The sequence below is a fragment of the Halichoeres trimaculatus genome, unplaced genomic scaffold (genome assembly GCF_033239565.1).
Source record: "Halichoeres trimaculatus isolate MK-OKI-2021-1 unplaced genomic scaffold, fHalTri1.1 fHalTri1_scaffold_8, whole genome shotgun sequence".
Lineage (NCBI taxonomy): Eukaryota > Metazoa > Chordata > Actinopteri > Labriformes > Labridae > Halichoeres > Halichoeres trimaculatus.
In genome coordinates this window covers 26086852-26112228 of record NW_027437186.1, presented here as the reverse complement: position 1 = coordinate 26112228, position 25377 = coordinate 26086852, and the positions used below count along the sequence as shown (strand labels likewise).

Here is a 25377-nt window from a genome sequence, read left to right as displayed (position 1 = left end):
CTGTTTGTTTTCCTGGCCTGTCTGCTTTAATATCTCTAACTGTGTTAGCCTGCTTCAGGAGGAGAGAAAGACACAATCAGAGAACCTGAGAGCTGTTAAACTTTGGGACTCAGTGATAATTCTCTAAAGATATGCTGAAGCTGCTGCACGTTTTTATATTTAGATCTCTTAATGTTCAAACACGATTCATATATACCCGAGTTAAAGGACTGCAATAAAAACACAATGACAGGGTTTATATCTGAGCCGCCCCGTTAGATTAAATTAAGCCCTGATTCCTGATCTTTGCATGAAATGTCACACAAAGGCCAAGCTGCTTTATCGTCCATCAGGCGACACAATTACACTCACACAGCCTGCACGGTGCTCTGTCATCCTTTACATGTTTAAATGAGTCACCAGGTGTTAGACCCAGCTCACAGCTCTGGACTTATCAAGCTTTACCACCCTCTCTACTGCTTAGCCAATGATGTCTTCAGGCACACCCACAGGTTTTAGTCAAAAAGTCACATAACAGGGGACCAGGTCAAAATTCAGATTCAGATTCATACAACTTTATAAATCCCCAAAGAGCAATTCAGATGCTAAACTTATGAACTGCTTTGTTTGGTTGCTGGAGCCATATGTGAGATAACGTATAGTGAGCATGTTGCTGAAGAAGGAACCTCTTCTAGACCCCATAAGACCTTCCTCATGAAGGGGCTGTGGAAAACTGTTACAAGGGAGAATACTGAAAGCATCTCCGGTCATTTATACAGAAATTTAAAATCTGGCCTGAAGGAAAGAAAACATTTAGGAAACAGTCAAACTCACTTTATCTCACACTGCAAAACACGAGATCACAGACTGTCACTCTGCTAACTGTCAACAGTTAGCAGAGTGTGGCTAAAGCTCACAGAGCTAGCACCAGGAGTCTTCAGTCCTCATTGCAGGAGTACACTGGGAGCACATCACTTAAAAAAAGTAATTATTTATGGTTACTAATGACTAACTTCAGCAAGGTAAAGTCGGTGAAGTGTGTAGATTCTGTTTCAAACTGACTTCCTGAATTGTTTATCCGTCCTGTGTTCTCTCTGTCTTGTTTAAGGATGTTTTGTTGTATTGTTTGGTCCCAGTTCAGTAGAAAGCACCTTGTATTGAATGTTCAGTGTTTGTTTCTTTGTTAGAATGAAGTGTTTGTGTTGAAATCTGTTTTATAAAATGAGTTTTACCCCTCTGTCTCTGCAGGATGCTCCAGAGTGTCGACCCTGTCTAACCTTCAGTCTGTGTTCTGTGCTCAAACATGACGTTGGAGATGTTTCATCGTGCTCAGACGTCACTCTGAACTCATCTGTCTGGCCTTGTTCCCATCCACTGACACATTTATCTGAGCAAAGCTCTCTAAGGGTATGTGCTGTAACCATCTTTATCCCGGTGTGAAGGGACACAGACAGGAAATTGGATTTTCTGGCGCTCTCTGGGCGAGCTGGGTGCGTCTCAGGGCGTAGAACATAAGGCTGTTAGAGCTGCAGAGCGATGAATGTAATCCATGCAGCGCTGTGTGCCGTCCCTAATGGGACTTCAAAGTGTTTCCCCGAATCAGGTGTGTGTTAGCAGCTTTAATATCAAACTAAACCTGGTCTTTGAATCAGACTAAAGCATGAAATTACAGCTTTTAAACCAACACTTTCCTTCTCTGCATCCCCTCCTTCTACCTGCGGTCACACACACACACTAACACACACTTGCGTTCAGACCTTAAAAGAGGAAGATATGTGCCAACATGTCCACAGTAACAAAATAATTCAACACATCCAGGAAAGCTTTGCAAGCTCTGGATTCGATGCACACAGACACATTCTCCTCATCACCCGAAAATCCTCCTGAGCTCATGCTGAATCTTCAGCTTTATTTCATCCTGAGGAGGAAGTGAAGAAACACTAACAGTGTGATCTGTTTTGAATACGGATTATAGATAGAGTGTGTTTCTGCTTAAACTGTAATGTAATCAGACCTGCTGTAATAGTTCCTGTAACTTATTTTATGACAGAGACCACCTGATAACTAACACACTCAGGTTTTAAGGGTGTTGATTTTTGTACAGAAGTTAAAACCTAAAAAAAGGTTTATGAAGCACACATTAAACTATCTTTATGTAACTAATTGATTGTTTAAACACAAGTTTCCTTGGTGAAAAGAATATGTTAACATAAAAAAAAAAAGATACATAATTTACATTCAGGAACAACTGCAGTTCCTTTGGCGTCCACTTGGGGCTGGCTCAAAAAGCATCAGAAGCCACACATACCTAGTGAAAACAGTTAATTACATCACAAGATGCTGCTTAAAGCCATGTTGATGCTCAGCTCACTGAGGGGATGAAGATAAATCTCATCATGGATGATATATACCAGGAGGCACAGTTTATTACAAAGTGAGCATTTTACTGCTGAACTTAATATCAGCTCTCGAATGCGCAGAAACTTTAGCCACAATGAGTTATGCAAACAGGTCGTCCTGATTTCAGAGACATGTCCTCCTAGGACGCAGTCACACTGGCAAACCGTGTCGTGCCCAAGCACACTTCAGCCCTATAGCGTGTTTTGAATGGCCAGTATGACTGCAACCGTGCTGTGCTTGAGCCCGATTCACTTCTCTGTTTTGTCACACTTCTGAGAGGTGAGCTTCAGCAAGGTTTACTTCATGCACGAGCATGAGCACGTGGACATCAGTGTGGCAGCGCGTGTGATCTGTGACGTGTGATCACTGCAAACGCATCTCTTGACAATCATTCTAAACAGTAGCAGGGTGTTAGAGGACTGTATTGGGCCAAAAAGACTGACCATGAGTCTAAAAGTCCCTAAAAGTTGTAGCAGTGCTCTCTGTGTCTCATTGTGATGACTCAGATCAGATCGCGCTACATGTAAACAGATGCTTCGCGATGACGTAGGTGGGCCATGCACGTGTGAGATACCTGCCAAAGTCTGGCTCATATTAAAGTAGTATGATTGCTGGCCATACTCTCCAGCAGGGTCCTTAAACAGTCTGTGCATGCCTCATGGACCATTCATGCTCAAACAGCAGCTGTGTGTCCCTCTGGTTACACTCCAGCAAACTGCTGAACATTCCTCTGCTGGACAACAAAAAACAGCTGAATTATTTAACACTGCTGCAGCGGGAACAGAAACACAGTACCACAGAAGACCAGGGTCTGGTATGAGGCTTAACAGATAAACACAGCAGAAGGCAACATTCATTAACTGATCCAGACTGATCAACGTAACCAGAGATTCAGACCAGGTAAGACCAGGTAGACTGTAACGGTGTGTCCCAGTAATCTCTGCATGAAACACATCTCCAAAAGTCACTCCAGAATGACTCAATCTGTGACATCACTGATTGGTGAAAGTCAATACTAGAGCTTCATAAACTAACACCAACCAATCAGAAACGCCCTGTTCTGTTCTTTGATCTTTGGAGGAACACTCCGAAATGTTAGTTTACACAACCCTGAGTTCCTGTGTGCTTTGAAGGCTTTAAAAGAGATACTAGCAGGCAAAGAGGCCACTAGAGTCCTCCTTCTCTGGAGACGGACTCTAGTGGACACTCAGGAAACTTCATTTTTTTCTTCCGCCTAATGAGAAATAATTTCCTCTATTAAAGATTTCCCTGCTTGTTGGATGGAATTCCAGCTTTATCAGAGCTTGTGTTTATCAGATCAGACCGGTGACACTCACAGGATGAGTGGCTGCTGGGGAAACTCTTGCGCCCCTCTGAGACCACATCCGGCTCTCCGGTGCACAGCATCTTGGCGTTGACCTGTCCGTCTGGGAAACAACGCTGGAAATAATCCGGCCTGGGTCTGAAACCAAGCAGAGTCAGCTGTTAGCCAGTTAAAATGTGAGACTCTGACAGCCAACCGGAGCACATGAAGAGTCTTGTTTTGGTCTTACCTGCCAACGATGAGCTTGATGGTGTTTGTAAAGACTCCATTCAGGGCGAGAGCCAGGGACACAGCTGAGGAGACAGACCCACACAGTCAGAGACATGTCTTGCAAGCAGAAGGTTTAAGTGATTGTAACGTAAATCTGACTCATGAAAGGATGACTCCGTATGGAAACATGAATACTACACCCAGGCTCTGGCAGGCCACCCTCTCCTCCGACATAATGAAGGAATAAAACAGACGCTCAGCTCCACAGGAGTATTTGTGCAGCCTGACAGATGGTTTCCAGGATTTATGAGCAGACACAGAATCCAGACGAGTTTACAGACAGCGTAGTCTCATTATGAACACTTCTGTTTGCACATATTTACACCAAACGCTTTACAGTCCACTCACATACGCCACACTCTCCAGCACAGATTTATTTGATCTGGCACCAAAGGAGCATTATCGTAAAGTTTCTGTCGTGCTGTGGAAACCTCCTTTATCATCTCTGGATTATGTTTGGTGGTTTAAAACCAGCTGTTCATGGTGCAGGTCTGCAGATGGACATGTTAACAACACAATGAATTTGTGCTTCTCTCAAGAGATATCTGATGCCGAGTTTAAGGATGAACCTCTGAGTCTGAACCAGGTTGAGTTCATATTTAGACGCAGGGTGAGAGGACCAAACAGGCTGAAAAGCTGCGTTTCCACCAAGCAGTACGGGTCGGTTCAGTAAGGTTTGGGACAGTAAAGTCTCATCCCATTTGCGTTTCCACAGCAAACTGTGCCCTCTCGTGGTGGGCGGCGTGTAAGCCGCATGCCGGAAGCCACAGCTAGTAAACAATAGCGCGACGCCGTAGCAGCTTACCCCGCGATTAAATCCAACAAAGAAGAAAACGCGACACAGTAAACAAAGAGCACAGATGGAAGAAATGCAGCATTTCGTCCTCTCTGTGATTTTCATGTAACTCTCTGTTACAAAGTGCAATCAAGCTTCGTTTCAGAGAAGTCTGTGAGCCGCAAGGAGAAATGCAGCCGCTGTCGGGGTAAGTGACGATTCTTTTGACCATTCAACCGTCTGCAGTGTGTTGCTCCACCTCCCGAGAGCGGATCGGTTCAGTCTGGCACCCATACGAAAGGGTCCCAAAAAAGGGGGACGGCTCGTCTCGGTTTTTAGGGATCCGTCCCGGGATGAGTCTGTGGAAACGCCGCTAAAAGCGCACCGTACCGAGACGAACCGACCCGGACTGCTTGGTGGAAACGCGGCTAAAGTTAAAATTCAACATCACAATTAAGATTTCATCACAACCATTTTAATAAACGCACTAATAGAGCTGATGTTCAAATATGAACTTAAACATGTTTGAAATGTCAAATAAAGGAGTTTAAACATGCTTTAAAAATGAAATTAATCGTGGTAAACAGAAGAGATTCTGAATTAAATTATGATCAAAAGCAAATCATTTGAAAGCTCCATACTAAAGCAATCTGAGTAGCAGATGTTTAGGATATAAGTGATAAATTTTAGAAGGTGAAGTCATTAACCCAACAGAAAATGAATATTAAGAGTGAAGTAAACTCACCAGCCACTTTATTAGGCACACCTGTCCAACTTCCCGCTAACGCAAATTTCTAATCAGCCAATCATATGGCAGCAACTCATTGCATTTAGGCATGTAGACATGGTCACTGAGTAGCAGAATGGGGAAGAAAGGTGATTTCAGTGACTTTGAACGTGGCATGGCTGTTGGTGCCAGACGGGCTGGTCTAAGAATTTCAGAAACTGCTGATCTACTGGGATTTTCACGCACAACCACCTCTAGAGTTTACAAAGAATGGTCCCAAAAAGAGACAATATCCAGTGAGTGGCAGCTTTGTGGTTGAAAATGTATTGTTGATGCCAGAGGTCAGAGTAGAATGGTCAGACTGGTTCGGGCTGATAGAAAGGCAACAGTCAAATGACCGCTGCTTACAACCGAGGTCTGCAGAAGAGCATCTCTGAATGCACAACACGTCCAACCTTGAGGCAGATGGGCTACAGCAGCAGAAGACCACACCGGGTGCCACTCCTGTCAGCTAAGAACAGAAAACTGAGGCTACAATTCACATGAGCTCACCAAAACTGGACAAGAGAAGTTTGGAAAAAAAGTTGCCTTGTCTGATGAGTCTCAATTTCTGCTGCCACATTTGGATGGTAGGGTCAGAATTTGGCCTCAACAACATGAAAGCATGGATCCATCCTGCCTTGTGTCAAAGGTTCAGGCTGCTGCTGTTGGTGTAACGGTGTGAGGGATATTTTCTTGGCACACTTTGGGCCCCTTAGTACCAACTGAGCATGGTTTAAAGTCCACAGCCTACCTGAGTATTGTTGCTGACCATGTCCATCCCTTTACGACCACAATATTTCCATCTTCTGATGGCTGCTACCAGCAGGATAACGCTCTATATCATAGAGCTAGAATCATCTCAGACTGGTTTCTTAACCATAACAATGAGTTCACCGCACTCAAATGACCTCCACAGTCACAAGATCTCAATCCAATAGAGCTCCTTTTGGGATGTGGTGGAACAGGAGATTCTCATCATGGATGTTCAGCCGACAAATCTGCAGCAGCTGTGTGATGCTATCATGTCAATATGGATCCAACTTTCTGAGGAATGTTTCCAGTACCTTGTTGAATCTATGCCAGGAAGGATTAAGGCAGTTCTGAAGGCAAAAGGGGGTCCAACCTGGTACTAGCAAGGTGTACCTAATAAAGTGGCCGGTGAGTGTACTTCCACATTTCAGACTTCTGGATATGTTTGCAACATCATCATCTTCTATTTAACCTGAAGCCTCTCAGCGGCCATTGGGGTGTTGATTTATGTGTTTTATTTTGCAGTGACACAGTTTTTTTGGCAGTGAGTGAGGGACTTTCTGCAGCAGCTAAAGTAATCTAACTCATAAAGCAGGCTGCATATTTTGGGTTCTGTTTACTGCTGCAGCAGGATTTATATTCATGCTCTTTGCACTCCAGCTTTGGCTGAGCCGACCTTCTATCTGTGAAAAACAAATAAAAAACAGAAGTAACTGTCCTTTTTCTAACACTCACCTGCTGACACTGCAGTCCTCTACCTGCTCAGGTCTTTTATATTTGTCTCTTTGGATCACAACTGACTATAACATGGGCATTTAAATTTGCTTGAGTGCTTTAATTGAACACATTTTATTCATCCTTCTAAACCAGTGATTTTGACTTGCTGAGCCAACAGATAGCTTTCATGGAGAGTTTCTCTCTTTGGATGTAAAATATATAACAAAAGAACCTTCAGGCATTGTAACTGAAACTTTTTGAAATAAAATGCTGTGGCATCAGCCGATCTGAGCAGCAACAATTTCAGACAAATCAGTGAGATCCTGGAGGGACTGATGAGGAATGAGCCCTCCGTCACCAGAACTGTCCAAATCTCTGTGCACCAGTGATTGCACCCTGAGACTGCAGAAGTGCACATTTTTGGGGAAAATCAGGATCCACTGCTAAAGGTCCCATTGCATTTTCCAAATCTACCTCACTCATCTTTGATGGACAATAGCTTGTTTGCACTGATGTCAGGATTTGGGTATGTACGGCCACATTGGCGGTACACAAGAGTAAACATTGAATGGATGGAGATAGAAGTACAGAGTGAAATTAAATTTTGAGTTGTCTTATCTGCCAACAAATGTGGAAAAATGCACAGAGCACACTTAAACTTATTATAAAAGACTCGTTTTTAGTGGTTCAGGACTTTGGGATGCAGGGCCTGCAAGCTGAAGGTCTCTGATTGGTGGAGCAGCCACAGTGTTTGTATTTCCCCTCCCTAATTCCAGCCACAATAAGGTGACCCTCAGCTGTTATAGACTTGGTTTAATATCTCTTAAACAATAGTCTCCCCTGAGCCTGATAGTGTGACTTTGTCAGCTCCCTGTGTTCCAGATTAAAGAGGGACCTGCTAAACTGGAGAACTTACACTGAACGTGTCAGTGGATATCCAGTTTACAAAAGCTGTTCAAACACTGAAGTCCTTAGGAATGCATCCTAGTTTAGTTTCATATACCTCTCCAAACGTTTAATAATCTGCTCATCAGATAAGAATTCAATAATGATCTAAAGCTCTTTGAGAAGGATGCAACCCGCTCAAAGTCCTTTATCAATATGTTCCTTTTGAAGCTCAAACACGACCCCATCGCTGTTGTCTTCATGCTTCAGACGGGGAACAGTCAGCCCGCTGTTTCTCCATTCAGAGCTGTTAGGGGCTTTTAGAACGGACTTCAACCTAAGAGTTAGCTGCTAAACAGGAGTAGGCTACCTCTGAAGCTGGAGCCAACCCCTCAGAGCTAAGCATGCAGGTGCAGCTGCATCACAAAACCATTATGCACAATGCTTTCATGTCTTTTTCACATAACTTAGAAACTTTCAACATGCATTGTTATGACATTTTCTAATGCCTAAAAAGTGTGGTGAGTCACAATCAGTGATCTAACTTTTTAATCTAATGATGACAGATAATCCTTTGACAGCCCTTGTTTATTGCGTACTCTTTGGATATCCAAAGATGACGCCTCTAAGCTACGTTGGACAGTTAAATGTTTGAGTCATCATACCAAATGTTCAGGAAGCACACTAACTCTTCTTATTGAAACTCTCTGATTGTCTCACTGAGTGTAAAATGACTCCCTTTGCTCACCCACAACAACAACATCTCCACTGACGATCAGATCTCATCTTCACATAATGAATCACATCCTTAATGATAGAGATCAAAACAGAACATCGTCCCCACAGAATCATCCAGAAACTGAAGTGTATGAGCTGAAACTTATTAAAGGAGTAAAGAAAGAGCTGCACTGAGTGAGAGATAATCTCACATTAAACTCTTAGAGCCTGAGGATGATGAGGAGTTATCAAGCGGCTCTGTAAAGGGAATATTATCTTCTTTACACACTAAGACAGATTCAGAGATGATGTGACAGAGAGGGGAGCGGTGGCAGAAAAAGTACAATAAATAAAAAATGCTTCAGGCTGCTGTAAGCTGCCTGTAGATATCCTTGGATGAGGAGTGAAAAAGTTTCTCTCCAGTCAAATAAAGCTGACTTTAGTCTGCACACCCAGCCGAGGAAACCGCTCCAATAATCCTTCATCCTGAGCTATCATCGCTTTAACACTTGAACTTCATTTCCTCACAAAAAGCCAGAATCCTGAGATCTGTATGAACCTGTTGAGTGAATAAATGGGCGATATATTCAGACAGATTAGTTTTCTGTGATTGGAGCTCAGGAGGAGGATGAAATCAGTTCACAGGGAGCTGAAGTAATCTACGTCCTAACTGCAGAGCCAGCTGAAAATTTGCTTTGCAGATCTCTGTGTCTCATTAGGTGAGGGGGTGCGTTTAGTTCAAAGCACAGCTCAAACTGTGAACACGCAAAAAAGTGTCACAATAATTGGTTCCCTGCTCCTCTCTGCTCCTCTGGATGCTGTTTTCTGTAGAGGAACGTCTCTGTGAGCTGCAATGGGCCTGTTTACATCAGCACAGCTCTGTAATCGGAACACTGATGCACCTAGTCACACACACACACACACACACACACACACACACACACACACACACACACACACACACACACACACACACACACACACACACACACACACACACACACACACACACACACACTGATTCATGGCGGTGTGTCTCTTTAATTGGATCTGTGTTAAACTTTCTTAATGCTCTGTGATCAGCAGGAACCTCAGCGGGTCTGAGACCCAGAGGAGAGCAGGAACCAGCAGCTGTTGATACGTTCTCTAAGAAACAAGAAACCTCAAACAGAAGCACAAACAAAGAGCGTCTGTAAGTCAGAGTTACTTTTTTGGGACTGAACGGACTCTAACACCAGTTTAAGCAGACCTGGCAGCAGAAACAAATAAGAGGAGGGCATTATATACTTTTCACCCTAAATTTAATTTGCTTCAGGCTGAACAGTGGCTTTTTGGCTGCTTCTGTAGTTCTGAAAATCATTTTTCTCTCTCTTAAAAGGGGCAGTTCACCACAAAATCTAAAATAAGAAAAAACAAAAAAGTAATGTCCTTTGTACCATTTTTTAAAAAGCAGCAACAAGGGCCCCAGTGTTCAGAGAGCAGCACCATCAGCTTAACTTCCAGAAACCTAAGCCCTGATTTTAAACTGAACACGTATCTGCTGTGTGGATAACTTACATTGCTCTTTTGTGCTCCCTTGTTACTGTAGCTGCCTTTTCTAGCATGAAAGTTAACTGTACTGTGGCTTGTGTTTCCAACAGAGGTCCCTCAGAGTCTCTACTGTGCAGACTCTGGCTGCACAATAGTGCCACCTGTAACAGGAGTATTTTGGCTTCAAAACCATATAATGATAAAGGCAGAGCCATGCTGTCCACTCCATAAACAGTCTATGGTATAAACCATCAAAATCCTTTTTTTTTTCTCATAAACTCTCTGTTGCCCATGGACATCTTAATGCCCTGACATTAAGACAAGACTATTTTATAGGCACACATTTGTTTTTGAGAGCAGATCTTCTTTGTTTTGTTCAAGACAACTTTTCAAAGGAGTCCTCACAGGACTTTTAAAATGAAACCCAAAGAAGAACAAGGGCTCTGTGTGTTTTGAAAGATGTCTATAGGAAGTCAGACTCTCTACAGGCTCCTCAAATACGTGAAGATGGGCCAAAAAAAAAGAAAAGAAAGAAAGAACAGAAAGTCAGTGATGGGGTAAAGAAACAGCTGATGAAAACAAAACCAAACTTCTTTTGGAGAAAGAAAGTCGACTGATGGTGTGGCCCTGTGATCAGAAACCAGACTGAACACAACTGCTTAACAGCTGAAGTTACTGAAATTAAACTAAACTTAACAGGATAACTTCTTTTAAAATATCATCATTATCACCATCATTCTTTGGTCGTTCTAATTTTTGTGTGTTACGTAAACCAAAGCCAAGACTTTGTGAAAGCCAAAGAGGATCCAGATAAACAACTATAAACACATTTACACATCACATAAAAAAACAGATGGCAAAAATGTATCAACAAGTATAAGGATACTGAGCTGAGAGAACTGGAATTTCTTTATGAATCACTCTGCCTGAAAAAATGCCCCAGCATCTTTCCCTGCCCTCTGTAAGCCCACCACCCATCGTCACACGGATTAATAAAGGGCTCATCACGTCTATAAATTCACACAGATCGACCTGTTGTGATTCCTTACATCTGTACGGCATGAGGACGATGAAAAGGAAGAAAAAAGAGTGAAATGAAGCTTCTCACAGATAAATGAAGGTTTCTGAGAGCAGTGGTTCTCAAGTGGTCTGGATTTGAGACTCACCATCATTACTAAATGACGAGCTGCAACCCAAATCAAGAAACCAAGGGCTTCATGCTGTCACGTTCTGAAACCTTGCACCCCAAAACACACAGAGGTTTTTATTTCCTTTCCTTTTTGTCCTAAATTTAAAATCCAGATCACGTTGTCGGTGTCTCAATTAGCACATGATAACAAGCTTTGCATGGCGTGAAAGTTTCCCTTCAGAATAAAAGCACATAAGGTTTTTCTCAGACCTTTTTTCTGCCCAGACGAAGGCCCACGACCCACACGTTGAGAATCCCTGGTTTGGAGGACATAATGGAGGTATTGAACCAGCCCACCCTGACTTCATAAACCTCTCTGAAAAGTTTGCAGGTTTGGGTCAGACTCGCTGATTCTCAGATTTTCCTGTGTACGTGCAGAAAGTTCTGTGTTCCTCCAAAAGACGGTGTTTGTGAGCCCATAACGGTTATAAATGAGACCCCAGGTCCTGTGCTGTTGACTAAGACCCTCAGAGAGACCAATTACCTGCTGCAGGTACAACAGGAGGAAGAAGCTTCCTCAGAGTTACAGAAACCCCCAACAGATTAACTTCAGACTGCAGAGGAAGAGACTTTCACCTTTGAGTTTGAGAGAGAGACCGTAAAATTACAGATTTAACACATTTTTTGTTTTGTGAACAGTGAGGAAACGTGTTTCTCTGCACAATGAGAAGCTTTCCTTGCAATCCATAATGAACACCATTCAATAAAGACAGAAACAGATCAATAGAGGTAAAAAAAGAAAGACATTCACAACATAAAAAATAATATATATAAAAGAATCTAAAACTTGTTTTCATCTCAAATCATCTTAAAACCAACTTTGACTTTTGGGACATTTTAATCATCAGGGACCTTTGATTGGCTCAGGAAATATTTGTTTGGTAGATTTATTTGCTTCTTCCACATAAATCTTTTCCCATTCACATTAGTAAGAAACATGCATCTATGGGATGAGCAGCAGAGTTGAGTTTGTAGTCTAAAAAAAATATGCCAAATCCTCTCTGCCGATGCCATACAGCCTATTTACCAAGTATCATCCTTCATTCTTCAAGGAAGGGTTTGGATTTTCTTGCTAGCCTAAACTGTTGAAGAGTTACTATCTATCACTCACTCTAACCCTCTCTTGTTATGCAGGAAACTCAACAATGTACCTGACGCTGAGATCAGGTGACAAGAAGTGAAGCTGCTGTTTTTATCTGTCTCAGGAAATGAAATGAGAGTTTTTTCATTTCTAACAGAGTTCACATTGGCTCAACTGAATTAATCGTTATAGGTAATCATCTATACGTACCTAAACACGCCTCTTTGATCTCCGTGCGGTCCGTCCTCTGAATTATCTTCACCACAAAGATCACAGCCAGCGGGGTGAGGAAGGAGATAGCCTGGGAGGAGATAAAGATTTAGTTAAGGTTCTGGTTTTGGTGTCGTTACAGTCTCGGCGGCGCTCTTCTGGGTCTGTTTTTAGGTTAACAGTGACATGACTTCAACCTCAGGGAGCAACGTGGAGAGATTTGTTATTCAGAGTTAATTTTAACGAGGCAAACTGAAGCCAAACAAGGCTCCTCTGTTCATTAAGGTCTTCTCCTGCTCAGAGGAGGTTTCTGGCTCCTGTTTGATCAGGGATTCAGCCTCCTCAGCACTCGGGTCATTATTCAGCCTCTTTTCTTAGCCAAATTACATCTATTGTCTTTGAAACAGGAGCAGTTAAAACAAGGGCAGAGTTTCAACACACATCCAACCCCTCCGAGTTCATCTCTGCAGCTCTGTAGATCGTAAACTCATCCTTCACTCTGCAGCAGCTGGACTCAGACCAGACCAGACCAGGCTATCAGACCAGGCTTTCATTCAGAAATCTGTATGCTGCATCAAATGTAAATCAGCCACAACTATAGCTTACACACTCTCAGGTAAGGTTGTATGTGCATCCTACAGCTTCGTGCCCAGAGAAACATCACAGCTCTGAGCTTCTTCTTCAGAAAAACATCCTCACAGGTTTCTCTTCCCATGGGACTGAAGCTGCAGCACAGTGGCTTCATGCTGGGACTGTGCATGCTGGGAATCTGTGCCCTTTAAGTCAGAAGAGTTACCATCATTAGAACAGTGAGATTATGAGCTAACGCTGAGAAAATCAAACACATCCATCTATATTTAGACCCTCTCACGTCCCCGTCATGTTGGAGGTTGAGACAGCTCTCCAGGGGGGCTGGGAGCAGGGACAGTGGACCGTCATGTCCACCTACAGGGCGGCTGTCAGAGATGTGATGCTAAGTGAGTCTGACGTCTGGATGTTTCATCTCAGAGTGTGTGGTCAAGAGGAACCCTGGAGTCTTTCTCCTCCTTCATTATTCAGCGACCTGCCAGCGGCTCAATCCCCTCAATGCTGACATTCATATTAACCATCAACATTTTTAACAAAGAAAGTCAGAGGAGCAAAACCTGCACAAAGACCAGACCTCAGTGGAAGATAAATGAAGCGTTTGTAGAGCTTTGACATGCAGAGACTGTTCTCTCAGTGTCACAGTCTCCACAGATGGAGACACTGTGGAGTCAGCTTTCCTCTTTCTTATTGGTCATTATATCAGACTTATATCAGACTTTTATCAGCGTTTCCCCTGGGGACCCCTTTGCACCGGTAGTGGTGGTCAGCTGTGGTTGCAGGGGCCTGTCATATTGGTCTCTGGTGGAGGGCGGTGTCTACTACACCATTCCTCTGGGCCCTGTGGCCAGCTCTCTGCTCCTGGTGCAGACAGCTCCTCTAATGGTGCTTCCTCCTCCACCGATCAATTTGTACTCTTTGATTGTTTTTAACTGTACTGTAAAGCATTTTCATCCTTAGCATGAAAAGAGTTGTTTACTTGTAGTCATGTTAGCCTACAGATACGTCAGAGCACCAGGCTGCCGATGGTGCTACATATACCCAGCTACTATAGATTGCTTGATTTCATGTTTCAAACGGTATTGCTAGGAAATGGTACTAATAAATACCTTACCTCGGCACGTTGGGGCCACATATAGCACACATTTTTTGGCTCCAATCAGGGTTTACAACCCCCCCTGCCTACCTCTTTGTGCACACCACTGAGATTAGTTCATTCTTGATTTAAACATGTTTTTTTTTTCCTTTTTTTTAAATTGAGGAAAATTACTACATAAATACACAAAATCAGACTTAATTATCTGCTAACACACTCATCTTTGAAAGGGAGCAGGGACATGTTGAATTTTTTTTTTTTTTTTTGTAAATGTTACAATACATTTATAAATGTTTGATATTTAGTAGTGCATTTTGGGGTTTTCCTCTTGCTCTCAGGGACTTTAAGTTTGAGGGGGTTTGTTTGATTGCTGTGTAACTGGCAGTTTGACTCAAGACTTTGCAATTTATTACTTGATGGGAAAGCCCCTTGAGATGAATCATCTCATTAAAAGGGGTGCCAAAATGCAAGTTTATGAGGTAAAGGATAATTTAATACAAAATATAACTTTAATAAACCCTTGATAATGTATTAGTTAACTCTGAACAGTAGATATTAATTAACTTCTTATTAATGCTTGACTAATGTGTTAATGTTAGGTAACACATTTTAATGGTAAATAAACTTAAATATAATGCTAAATAATGCATTAACTAATGATAGTTAATAGGGGTAGGAGAAAAAATAGAAGGTCCAAATTTGGGGATTTTTATTTGACAATATTAAAATCGGGATTCTTTGCCAAAAAGTCTTTTTTTTTCTTTTTTTTTTCCCAAATACAAATTCTTCATTCCAGTTTTTGATTTATAAATTTGACTAGAAAAAAGTTACCACTTTTCTCTAGCAGGGGGTCAAATGTTTCTCTCTGACTCCATGATGTGCATTTTATGGGAAAATATGGCTCCTGGTATAGTCTGTAGACATTATCATTGTCATTTAACTTTTTTTTTACATGGTCTGGTGTTAGAGAAGCAAACTGAAAATCGCAAACATCGTAAATATCAAAGAATGGCAATGTAAATTGAATTGGCACCCCAAACACTGTAAAAGAATCGAATCGCATGAGTATTATATCGTCCCAGCCCTATTAGTTAAGGTACCCTTATTGTTAAGTGTTTTCTGTGTTTTTTGTCTTTCTGAAATCTGTTCTGTAAGACATTTGTGCTAAGTTCAGGTCCATATTGAAGCCATCCTCTGTGTGGTGATTTGTAGATCATAGGGTTGTCTGCATACAGTGTGTCCTTTCAACACCAGAAGGCCTGCATAGCTCACACTCGCCACCTCTGCAGAGTTCCTGTTTGTTCTCTAATGGTCACATAACTGAATTTATAACATCCATAAGAAGATTAATAGAGAATTCAGGATGTGTCAGTGGGAGTTTGTTTGTTGGTGTTTGCTCGTGTGCGTGTGTGTGTGTGTGTGTGTGTGTGTGTGTGTGTGTGTGTGTGTGTGTGTGTGTGTGTGTGTGTGTGTGTGTGTTGGTATGACTAATGCTCTCTGAAGTGCTTTCAACAAAAGCCCAATGAGTGCTGTGTTGATGAGTAATTTAAAGCTCAGTGTTTCTATTCCTGCTCTGCAGTGAGTTAATGTGTGGTTAAAGTGTCTGACACAGAGACTTTAAATATCATTAAACAGAGCTGAACTCACTCCCAGCTCACAGTTTGATCTTTAATTCATTCAGGAGGAAAAGTTTCAGTCTGACTAAAGTTTCTGGCGCCGTTAAACCCGACATGTTTGACAGTCACGGCTTGGCTCAGACTCTGCGTGCAGTCTGTTCAGGACAAGTGAGTGACGTTAGAGGAGGAGGTCTGTCAGTCTGTCAATGTGAGCAGATGTTGGTTAAAAAGGGAATGGGCAGACACAGCCTGTAAAACCGCTCTGATGGTTTGATCCAAGAGTGAGCGGCTAAAAGGAAAGTTAGCTCCGAGACAGAGGAATCCAGCCGCACAATATCAGCCTGAGACAGTGAATAAAACAACTTATTAATGCAGAAGCTTTCAGAGAAACACGCAGCCCACTGTGAGGTACACAAAAACAGACAGGAAGCTACAAAATAAATCATAAACAGCAGCATATGAAATACAAAAAACAAGAGAAAAAGACGGGAGAAGATGGGAGAAGATGGGAGAAGACAGAAGTTTTCCCTAGTGTCCTTTACTTCAGGTTACCTCAGGTAAGTTACACCTGTCCTGTGTCAAACAGGATTTGATAGACACACGGTCAGCTTTCCTGAGTCTAGTTGCCTATCAATTCAGGCTCATATCAGTCTGAAAGTTTGGATGTTGGCCCAGAATGATACTAAATGAAGTACTAATCCACTTTTTAATGTATGACACTGATTCTAGATAGAGTAGAAAGTATTCAGTATTTCAAATCCTACCTCAAGACCCATCTATTCAGCCCAGCCTGCCACCTGTCAGAAGTACACTTCATGGGATGCTTTAGATCTCTTTAGAATGTATTTTTAGTGACTCACTCTCCTGACCTGTATTGCTCTGTTAGCGCCCCCTGTGGGTCTAAATTACCATCCTTTTATACAGCTCCAATTAGTAAACTCTGTGTTCTGACTCTGTTGTCTGCAAACATCTGACGCCAAACCAGCAGATCTAAGAAGTGGGTCAGTCTATAAATACTCGGGTTCAGGACGGAGTGAAGAGGAGAAACTAAAGATACACTGAGCTGTGTAGAAATAAGAGCAGAGATATCTCAGATTATGGAGGCACATTTTAATCTGTTGAACGAATGGATGGAGGATGGAGCTCAAAGTTTGAGTTTGTTTGTTGGCTGTTTGACAGTTTGTGACGTCTGAGATGAGAAGGAAAGAAAGCTTGTCTGGTTTTAATTGTAACTTAATTTAGCCTAAAGTTTCTGAATCATCTGTCAAATATCTGTAATCCAGGCTTTCTGTGAGCTGTCCATGTTTTTAAATGTGTATATGAATGATTCGCATTTCTGAAACTTTGTGTTACTTTAGGCCATGTCTCCCTTGTATATAAATCACACATGGTGTCCCCCAGGGATAGCTGCTCAGCTGCCTCCTGTTCCTCCTCCACAGGTTCCCCTTGGTCACATCATACAGACTTCACTTCCACTGCTACACTGGTGATACCCAGCTCTATATTTCCACAAAAACATCCCCTATGCCTTTTCTGAGTTATTAAATGTGGATGTGTGTGTGTTTTTCTGGATGTAAATGTGTTTGTTCTTTCCTGTTGTTTATTTGTTCTCTCGTGAATGGGTCCAACTCACGACTCAAGTATAAATAATAATAATAAAAGAAAGCAGCCAAGCATAATTCCCAGAATGCATAGCTCAGTATCTTCACAGACTCATAAGTTATTTATTGTTGTTGTCTCTCACACATTTCATTGGATCAGAATATCTCTGTTCTTGGCAGATGGAAGCACTGCGGGCTGCATCCTCAGGTTCACTCTGTTTGTTTGTTTCTGCATCCTGGAGTTGCCAAATTCACCAAAATAACTGGAAATCTCATCATCCAGCGTCTGAGAGCAGTGTGACTCATAAGAATATTGGGATGAGCTCTGCATTGCCCAGTTTGGGTTATTTTGAGCCTGTTGGAGCCTGTTAGCTGTTATTGAGCTCAGAATAAGCAGAGAGGACTCAGCTGCAGAGGAGAGCCTGACAGAAAATCCTTCAGGTACCAGCCTGAGCCGACAGGAGAGAGATCCTCAGTCACCTGAACTCTGCAGAGCTTCGCACTGATGGAGGGAAGGATATTTAAATTTGATTTTAAGTTATCTCTGAAGCTCTGTCTCAGTTCCAAACTCAGAGTGAAGAGTCTGATGAAGGGTTTTTGAAGCAGTGAGGACTCAGTATTTAGCAGCACTTGAGCTCATAATGAGAGAAGCATAATTAGATGGAGAGTACTTACGAACATGACCCTTTTGGGGATGTGGTCTGACTCCACCAGAGGATTCCTGTAGAGCCACAGCTCCTCAGGCTGGATCACTCTTTCAAAGGGCTCCAGGAACTCAGTGAATCTGTGACAGAGAGCACAAACACTCATCAGTACACGTTAGGCAGATACTTACAAAGAGAAGCACAATGAGCCAGGATTAGCCCCTGCTTTTCATGAGGGAGGATCTGGTCCGAGTGTCATAACAGAGATGAGTAGATCAGTCAGACTACTCATTTAAGCAGCCATAACAGCTGATATACACTGGATGCGTCTCCAGCATGTCTCTGCTCTATAGTGGCACCAGATCAGATAAGTTTCCATTCAAGTCAATGTGTCATCTTACACCTGATCTGTTCTGTTGCGGTCTGGGTACGTAGCTGGTCCAGCAGGTCACAGCTAATATGTAGGGAAGATTGAGACAGGGAGTAGTGACTTTCAAAATAAAACTAACCATGTCAAAAACAGAAGGTTTCTATCTTGACTACAACAATAAACCAGCATAATGAGTGGAGCAAGACCAGGGGTCAAAAGGTTTGCGGTTATAAAGCCCAACATGAAAGAGAAGAGGCTTATAAATGGAGTGGGAACTTCTCAGGTTCGTGAATCCAGCTGTCTGCTAGTCTTACCAGACTGAACACACAGCCATCTGGGACAACACTGCCCTATACAATTTTATGCATTGTTCCAATAATTGTGTGTATGCAGTGCACTCCATGTAAGTGTACTTACAGAAGTGAGCAATTTAGGACAGAGCATTTGTGTCACAGCAGCTGAACACACTCCAACAGGTGCCTCTGATCCCTAAATATTAAAAACACCAAACAAAGGAGAGGTTTCATGAGCCGCAGGGGTGAAATCTTTCAGCAACCAAACTCTAAAATGAATCCAGTAAATCCTGTGTCTAGGTGGTTTGAGTTTAAATAAGGATATGACTAAGGCTGAAACATGAGTCTGAATAAAGAAGAGGTTCATTTAGTTTGGTACTCAGAAAAAAGTGACCAAACCAACTCTGAAAATCAACTCGCTGAGGGTCTGAAAACAAGCTGCTCTTCGTTTTACTTCAATGAACTGCAGATAGACTTCTTATTGTGCTGGATTTATTCATTGATTTGTGTATTATTTAACCAGGACAGTCGTTAAGAACTATGTCTTATTTACAATTGTAACCTGGCAAAACACAAGATAATGAATCTAAGATGAGAAAACCAGAGCATGACGCCTAAACTCAACGCAAAGCACAATGAGCAGGACAGAATGTCAAACACAGGCTCATCATGGGCAGAAAATACTGGTTCTCTGATTAAGATGAGACTCCAGCTGGCTGCTAATGTTGCTCAGTACTGATCTATGAGAACACATCTGTCACAGGTGTTGCCCCAAATTCCTCCAGGTCTGTCTCTGGTACGTCTCTGCTCAGTTTTAGTTTAACTCCTTGCTGTCTCACACACACACACACACACACACACACACACACACACACACACACACACACACACACACACACACACACACACACACACACACACACACACACAGGTGGGTTCTGAGACAGTTTGACACCTCGCTCAAGGGTGCAGGAAATTATACTAACACCTCTCCAATTTTCAACCTTGGTCCATGTCGTGAATGTGAACCAGTGACTTTCTGATTGCAAAGACAAGTGTCTGGGGACTGTGCTACTGCCACCCCCAAACACTCTCTCTTTCTGTCTCTCTCTCTCTCTCTCACACACACACACACTCACACACACACTGCAGACAGAAAGAAGCACGTCGTGTTTGACTAATGCCATCATTCATCAGGAGGTTAAAGCTCCACATTTTAAAAGAATAAACATAATTTCTCTATTTTCTCATAGACAAACTATTTATGAAATGTTTACACGTCTTTCCAGGGGGACTGAAACACTCTACCATCAATTACAGAGACAAGAGCACACAAGATAAAATATAATAAAAGCATTAAGCCTTTGCTATTATCCCTGCTTTACTCACACCTCAATTCAATTCAGTTCAGAAACTTTCATTTATAAACCTGAGGGCAATTTAAGGGACTTTTCTCACTGATTGTGTTCAGGGGTTAGAGGAAAACCTCGGCCAATACTTCCTTTACTGTGCATCACTCTCTAAAGGGGCTGTGAGGAGGATCTGTTTTAACTGGACTGCAGCGTCACCTTTTGGCCCTGGGTCTCATGCACACAGACGTGAAGATGCGATTCTTTACAAGTTGTGTTTGTGTCTTGGAAATGACTGGAGATCAGGTCTTGTTTATATTGTAATTTGGTAGCCGTCTATATTTAGTGCTGCCGGCAGCCAGGTGCTCTGAGACGTGTCTGTATTGTGAAATCTTAGTGAAACCTGGTCATGTCCTGCCAGTCATCTACCAAGCAGAGCTAACATAACCTCACTCTTCACTTAATTGACAAGACTCTCAAGTTTGACCAGACCACTGCAGAATAACTGCTGCATGTGGGTTGGAACAAACATTATCACAAACAGTTTAGCCCCTCTGTTAGCCTTTAGCTCATATTTTAGCCTTTAGCTCGTGTTCTATCACTCTCCTGTTTAGCTTTCTTCTGCTCTTCTGTCCTTTTTCTCTCTGACAATTGGGCTCCTGTGTCCACCATCACTACAAAATTAATCACAGAAATCATTTTCAGCAGAAAAAAAACACAGATCTCTATTCGCCTGACTAAACTCTGTCAGTCAGCATGGTGTTCAGCAATGTGCTGTTGATCAATCCAGTCCTGCTCGACCTGATCGGGAAGCTAAGAAGTAGCAATTAGGAATAATCCTTATTGGTGCTGATAATCTCATTTTGAAGCCGGATTACCATCAGGCATATACCTAGGAGGGAAACATATTTAAGATCACTTAGAAACTCCTCACAGCCCCTTTAAATCTGGCAGTAACTCAGATATGCTGTTCCTCCTGCGAGTGAGTCTGTCTGAGATGATGACCTGTGGACACCTTAATGAGTTTACAAAGTACTTCCTGTCATACAATCAGATTCTCTTGACCACTAGGGACCAGAATAAACTGTCATCTCACCAACCAGAGTCCAATGACCAACTCAATGCCAACGTTTGATACTGACTTTCTTTAATATTCAGGGGTTAAAGCAGAAACACTGACCCAGTAGAGAGGTGACGCTAACAGCTCATCTCTAATATCAGACAGAAAACTGCACAGAGCGGCAGGAAATCTCCTGAATATTTAGCTCAATATGCTCTATGGATTTAACTCGAGACTGAGTAGACAGCATGGAGAAGACAATGAGTAAAATCCCTGAATGTGTCTGAGGCAAACTGATGTCTGAGAATCTCTGAGGAGCCCTGAAAACACCTAGTTGACTGATAAACACAGATAAAATCTGTTTATAATATTCACATCAGTTTTTTTTTCCTTCACTGGTCCCATAGTTTATGAAACTGTTAAATAGATTCTGCAAAGCTTGTAGTTTAAATATCAGGGAGCAGGTTTCTACATCCCATTTTGGCTTCCTTTGCACTTTAATGTTCAGGCTCCTGCATTAAGTAAGGTTTAACTGCACATTTTGGGGAAAAGTGGATCCAAAAACATCTTATGAGAATATTCCAGACTGACAGGAGAAATGTAATAAAGCTCTGCTTCTTTGGAGGCAATAAAACCCTCAAACCTCAGCCCGCTGTTTTCACATATTTCCCATCACCTTGTTTTTGGGCCATGATGACTTTCATAAGCTCAGAATTAAATTGCCTTTTGGAGATGTAATAATATTCCTCCTGCTTTCAGGAGAATCTGTTTCCAATCTCCTCCATAAATCAATACGACCCTCTGAGGGTTTCCTCTGAGAGTCAGATCTCAGTCTGCAGCCTCATCTCTGCTTTTCAGCTTTATTAAACTATGACTCCAGTACGTACGAGGGCTGCAGGCCCCAAGCAGCAGGACTTCATCAGCATCTCCGAGTCCTCTACTGACGGCCTGTGGCTCCACAGATTAACTCTCTTTTCATTCTTAGATAAATTTAAACGAGCATGGTTTCAGAGGACATATTTGTCCCCATGAGGAGGAGCACAGCAGGATCAGCCTCACACAGCTGATGGAGAGTCCTGGGGGGGTAATGACACACTCAGCGTGCACAACTATTCATCCTGCAGGATAATGAAGCTAATAACACCAAATCAAAGATGGGACAGAGAGGCAGGGGGCTGAAGCGGGATGAATTACAGCAGATGATTGTAATTTTCACATTTAGTCCAGCAGAGAGGAGTCACACACAGAGAAATACAGTCAGAGCTGCATGATCAGCATGCTCTGGAGAATGAAACTCAGCGATCATCTCAAAACTTCCAAACAAAGTGATTTATAGAGGGATCAATGTGAACAAACAACACTGAAACAGGCCTGTGAGCTGTCTTTGATACTGTTGTTCATTTAACGCTTTAATTTCACTCCTTTACGACCGGTTATCTCCCTCTCTCCCCTCGTCTCCTCCCCGGTGATTTTCTGGCATACAGACCTGAGAGCGTGAGCAGATATCTCTTTAATGAATGAGCCAGAGAGCAAAGAGCAGAGCAGGCAAAGATAAGGGAATAGAGAAACAATTTGAAAGACTGGCCATGCAGAAAAGTCCCATAAAGAGGCGTTAAAGAAAGCTGAATTTAGAGCAGACTCTTATCACAGGTCTGACTGGATCTGTGAGCTCCCCGAGCCCCAGGACGTCAGGAACCCTGAACTCAGAACCGTCTGGGAGATTCTGATCCTGATTCGTTAGCTGCTGAAGAAGAAAGCTACTTTAAAGACGTTTGTTTGTTGAAAGAAGTGCTATGACCTAAGGTTAGAGTTACTGAGATACTTTATCTTTGACTGCCAATATAGGATGTCCCATTGATGTCTCTGAACTCTGAGATCAATGACAGACTTCTGCCCTCAGGTACTCATACGAAGTTTATCTGCCGTTGGTTCCTCTGCCCTTAATTTCTCACACAAAGCTTCTCATTAAGTTTGTCTCTTCTCAGTTTGTCTCTTCTCAGTTTCTCATATGAAGATCCCCTACTCTTAGTTTCACAGATAAAGATTCTCTGCCATCAGTTTCAGCAGAGAACAACAGATATCTCTTCTCACAACTAAACTTTGTCAGTCAGTGTGGTGTTGCCATAGAGACTTCAATGTGCTGTTAATCAATCCAGTCCTGCTCGACCTGATAGGGAAGCTAAGAAGTAGCATTGAAGAATAACCTTTATTGGCACCGATAATCTCATTTTGAGATTATTATCAAAGGAGTGAGTTTGTTTTCCCTCAGTTTGTCTGCCCTCAGTTAATCTTCCTTTAGTTTGTCTATCCTCAGTTTCTCATACAAAGTTTCTCATACTAAGTTTTGAAGCCAATAGTTGGTGGGGGCTGCAGTGAAAAAGAGGTGGGCCTTGAGCATCCTTGCTAACAATCATGACCCAAGTTCCAAATTCTGTTGTTCATCCTTTTGCTGTTCGCTCTAATGACTCCATGACCAACCCCCACAGATCCTCCTGTTCCCCCTGCAGGTGGTGTCACAGTATAAGCTGTTTATGCTTCAGTAATAACCCTCCTCTGTACACAGCGCTAGATTAAAAAGGCTTCGATTCAAATAGATGGAACATTGGTGTTCCTGGAGGAATCATTACAGCCGCCTGCTCTCCATCTCTCAGCCTGACCTTCTCTTAAACGGGAATTTTATCGCTTCTCCTCCCCCTCCTCAGTTAAAGCTCCACAACCAGGCTAGTTCATCATCACCAATTCCTCCCATCTCTGAGAGAAGTTCTAAATCTGACGCTCAGCCTTGCTCAGCCCTGCTCAGCACAGGACATAAAACTGAATTATCTCTGAAGATCTCTCTCCTCTCTCCCCCCTGCAGATAGAAAACCTCAGAGAGTTTGCATGAGCAGCATCCAGAACGATACAGCATCCAGAACAATACAAGCAGCTCATTTGGAAGCTCTTGATTTAAAATGCACTGTGTGCAGAAAGTGCGGCTGAGGCTGAGGGAATAAGATCTGCTGGTGCTGCTGCTGCTGTGGAGCCACCACAGAGCCCAAAACAGAGAAAATATTCATCTTAATTAGCTGCAGACACGCCGAGGAGAGACGAGGCAAACAGAAAGGAATGTCTGAGCTGGACTAACTTCAGGGAACAAAGTTTGATGTAATCTTTGGACTGTGTGTGTGTGTGTGTGTGTGTGTGTGCGTGCGTGTGTGTGTGCGTGTGTGTGTGTGTGTGTGTGTGTGTGTGTGTGTGTGTGTGTGTGTGTGTGTGTGTGTGTGTCAGCCCATCACTGATGCACTCAAACAGTAGCTGAGTTTTCATCAGCATCGATCGTATCACGAGCCGGCTGTGAGTGGGAGCGGGGCCCTGAGAGGTGGTTTTAGACCTCTGTCACAGTTTTTATCTGCAGGAGCAGGAGAAGCAGACACAGTGTGACCTTTACCTCTCAGGGGGAAAAAAAGATCACAGAGCTTTAAATGTCCAAGTCACAGAGGAACACAGAGAGCCTCAGAGCTGCAGTCAGCTCAAGGCTGACTCAGTCCTTCCTCAATGATCAGGGTTAAACTGGTTCTAACTATCTGCTCTGACCCTTATGACCACAAACAGAAAAACTTCACGGTTCTTAGCTTAAGGTATAGAAGCTGAACAGACCCTACGACAGCTTTAAGCCAACTCTGCTCAGGAGTAGGCTGGAGCCATATATTTCAGTACAAAACTCCACCTGAGTTAAAGACAATAAACTGAGCCCAAACTGAGCTGACAATCATGTTTTTACAGCCCATCTTTAACATGGATTACACAACCGGACTATGAAAATGGCTGGAAAAAGTCTAGTTCACCTACTTGCTTGAAAGTTGTCGAGAAAAGATCATAACGTATGACTGGTTGCCTCTTATTACATTTCACACATTAAAAACACAATACACTATGGGCCAACTCCCAGTTAGCCTGTAGCTTATTAGCTATCATGAGCAGCTTACAGCTACATTTCCACAACAGAAAACACCAACAAGAGACTCTGCATTTTATATGAACTATGTTGCTCTGCTTCACCAATTGACACTTAAGCTGATGAATCCGCAACAAACACTGTTCACCTTAAACTTTAACATCTAGCCATCATGCTCTCCTTGCAATTGAAAGAAAAAAAGGCCATCTGGTTCAGTTAAAGTTAAGTGTTTT

At 42.6% G+C, this 25377-nt stretch overlaps 1 protein-coding gene across 1 annotated transcript in view; it reads right to left on the bottom strand.

Annotated features, from left to right (window-relative positions):
* plpp4 (phospholipid phosphatase 4) overlaps nucleotides 1–25377 on the bottom strand; it is a 68613-nt gene that overhangs the window by 18733 nt on the left and 24503 nt on the right. The window contains exons 2-5 of the mRNA XM_074675783.1: nucleotides 18170–18278; nucleotides 12597–12687; nucleotides 3933–3996; nucleotides 3717–3841 (exon numbers count right to left, since the gene is read on the bottom strand). Of these exons, the coding sequence (XP_074531884.1) occupies nucleotides 3717–3841; nucleotides 3933–3996; nucleotides 12597–12687; nucleotides 18170–18278 (389 nt within the window). The remainder of the gene's footprint in view (nucleotides 1–3716; nucleotides 3842–3932; nucleotides 3997–12596; nucleotides 12688–18169; nucleotides 18279–25377) is intronic.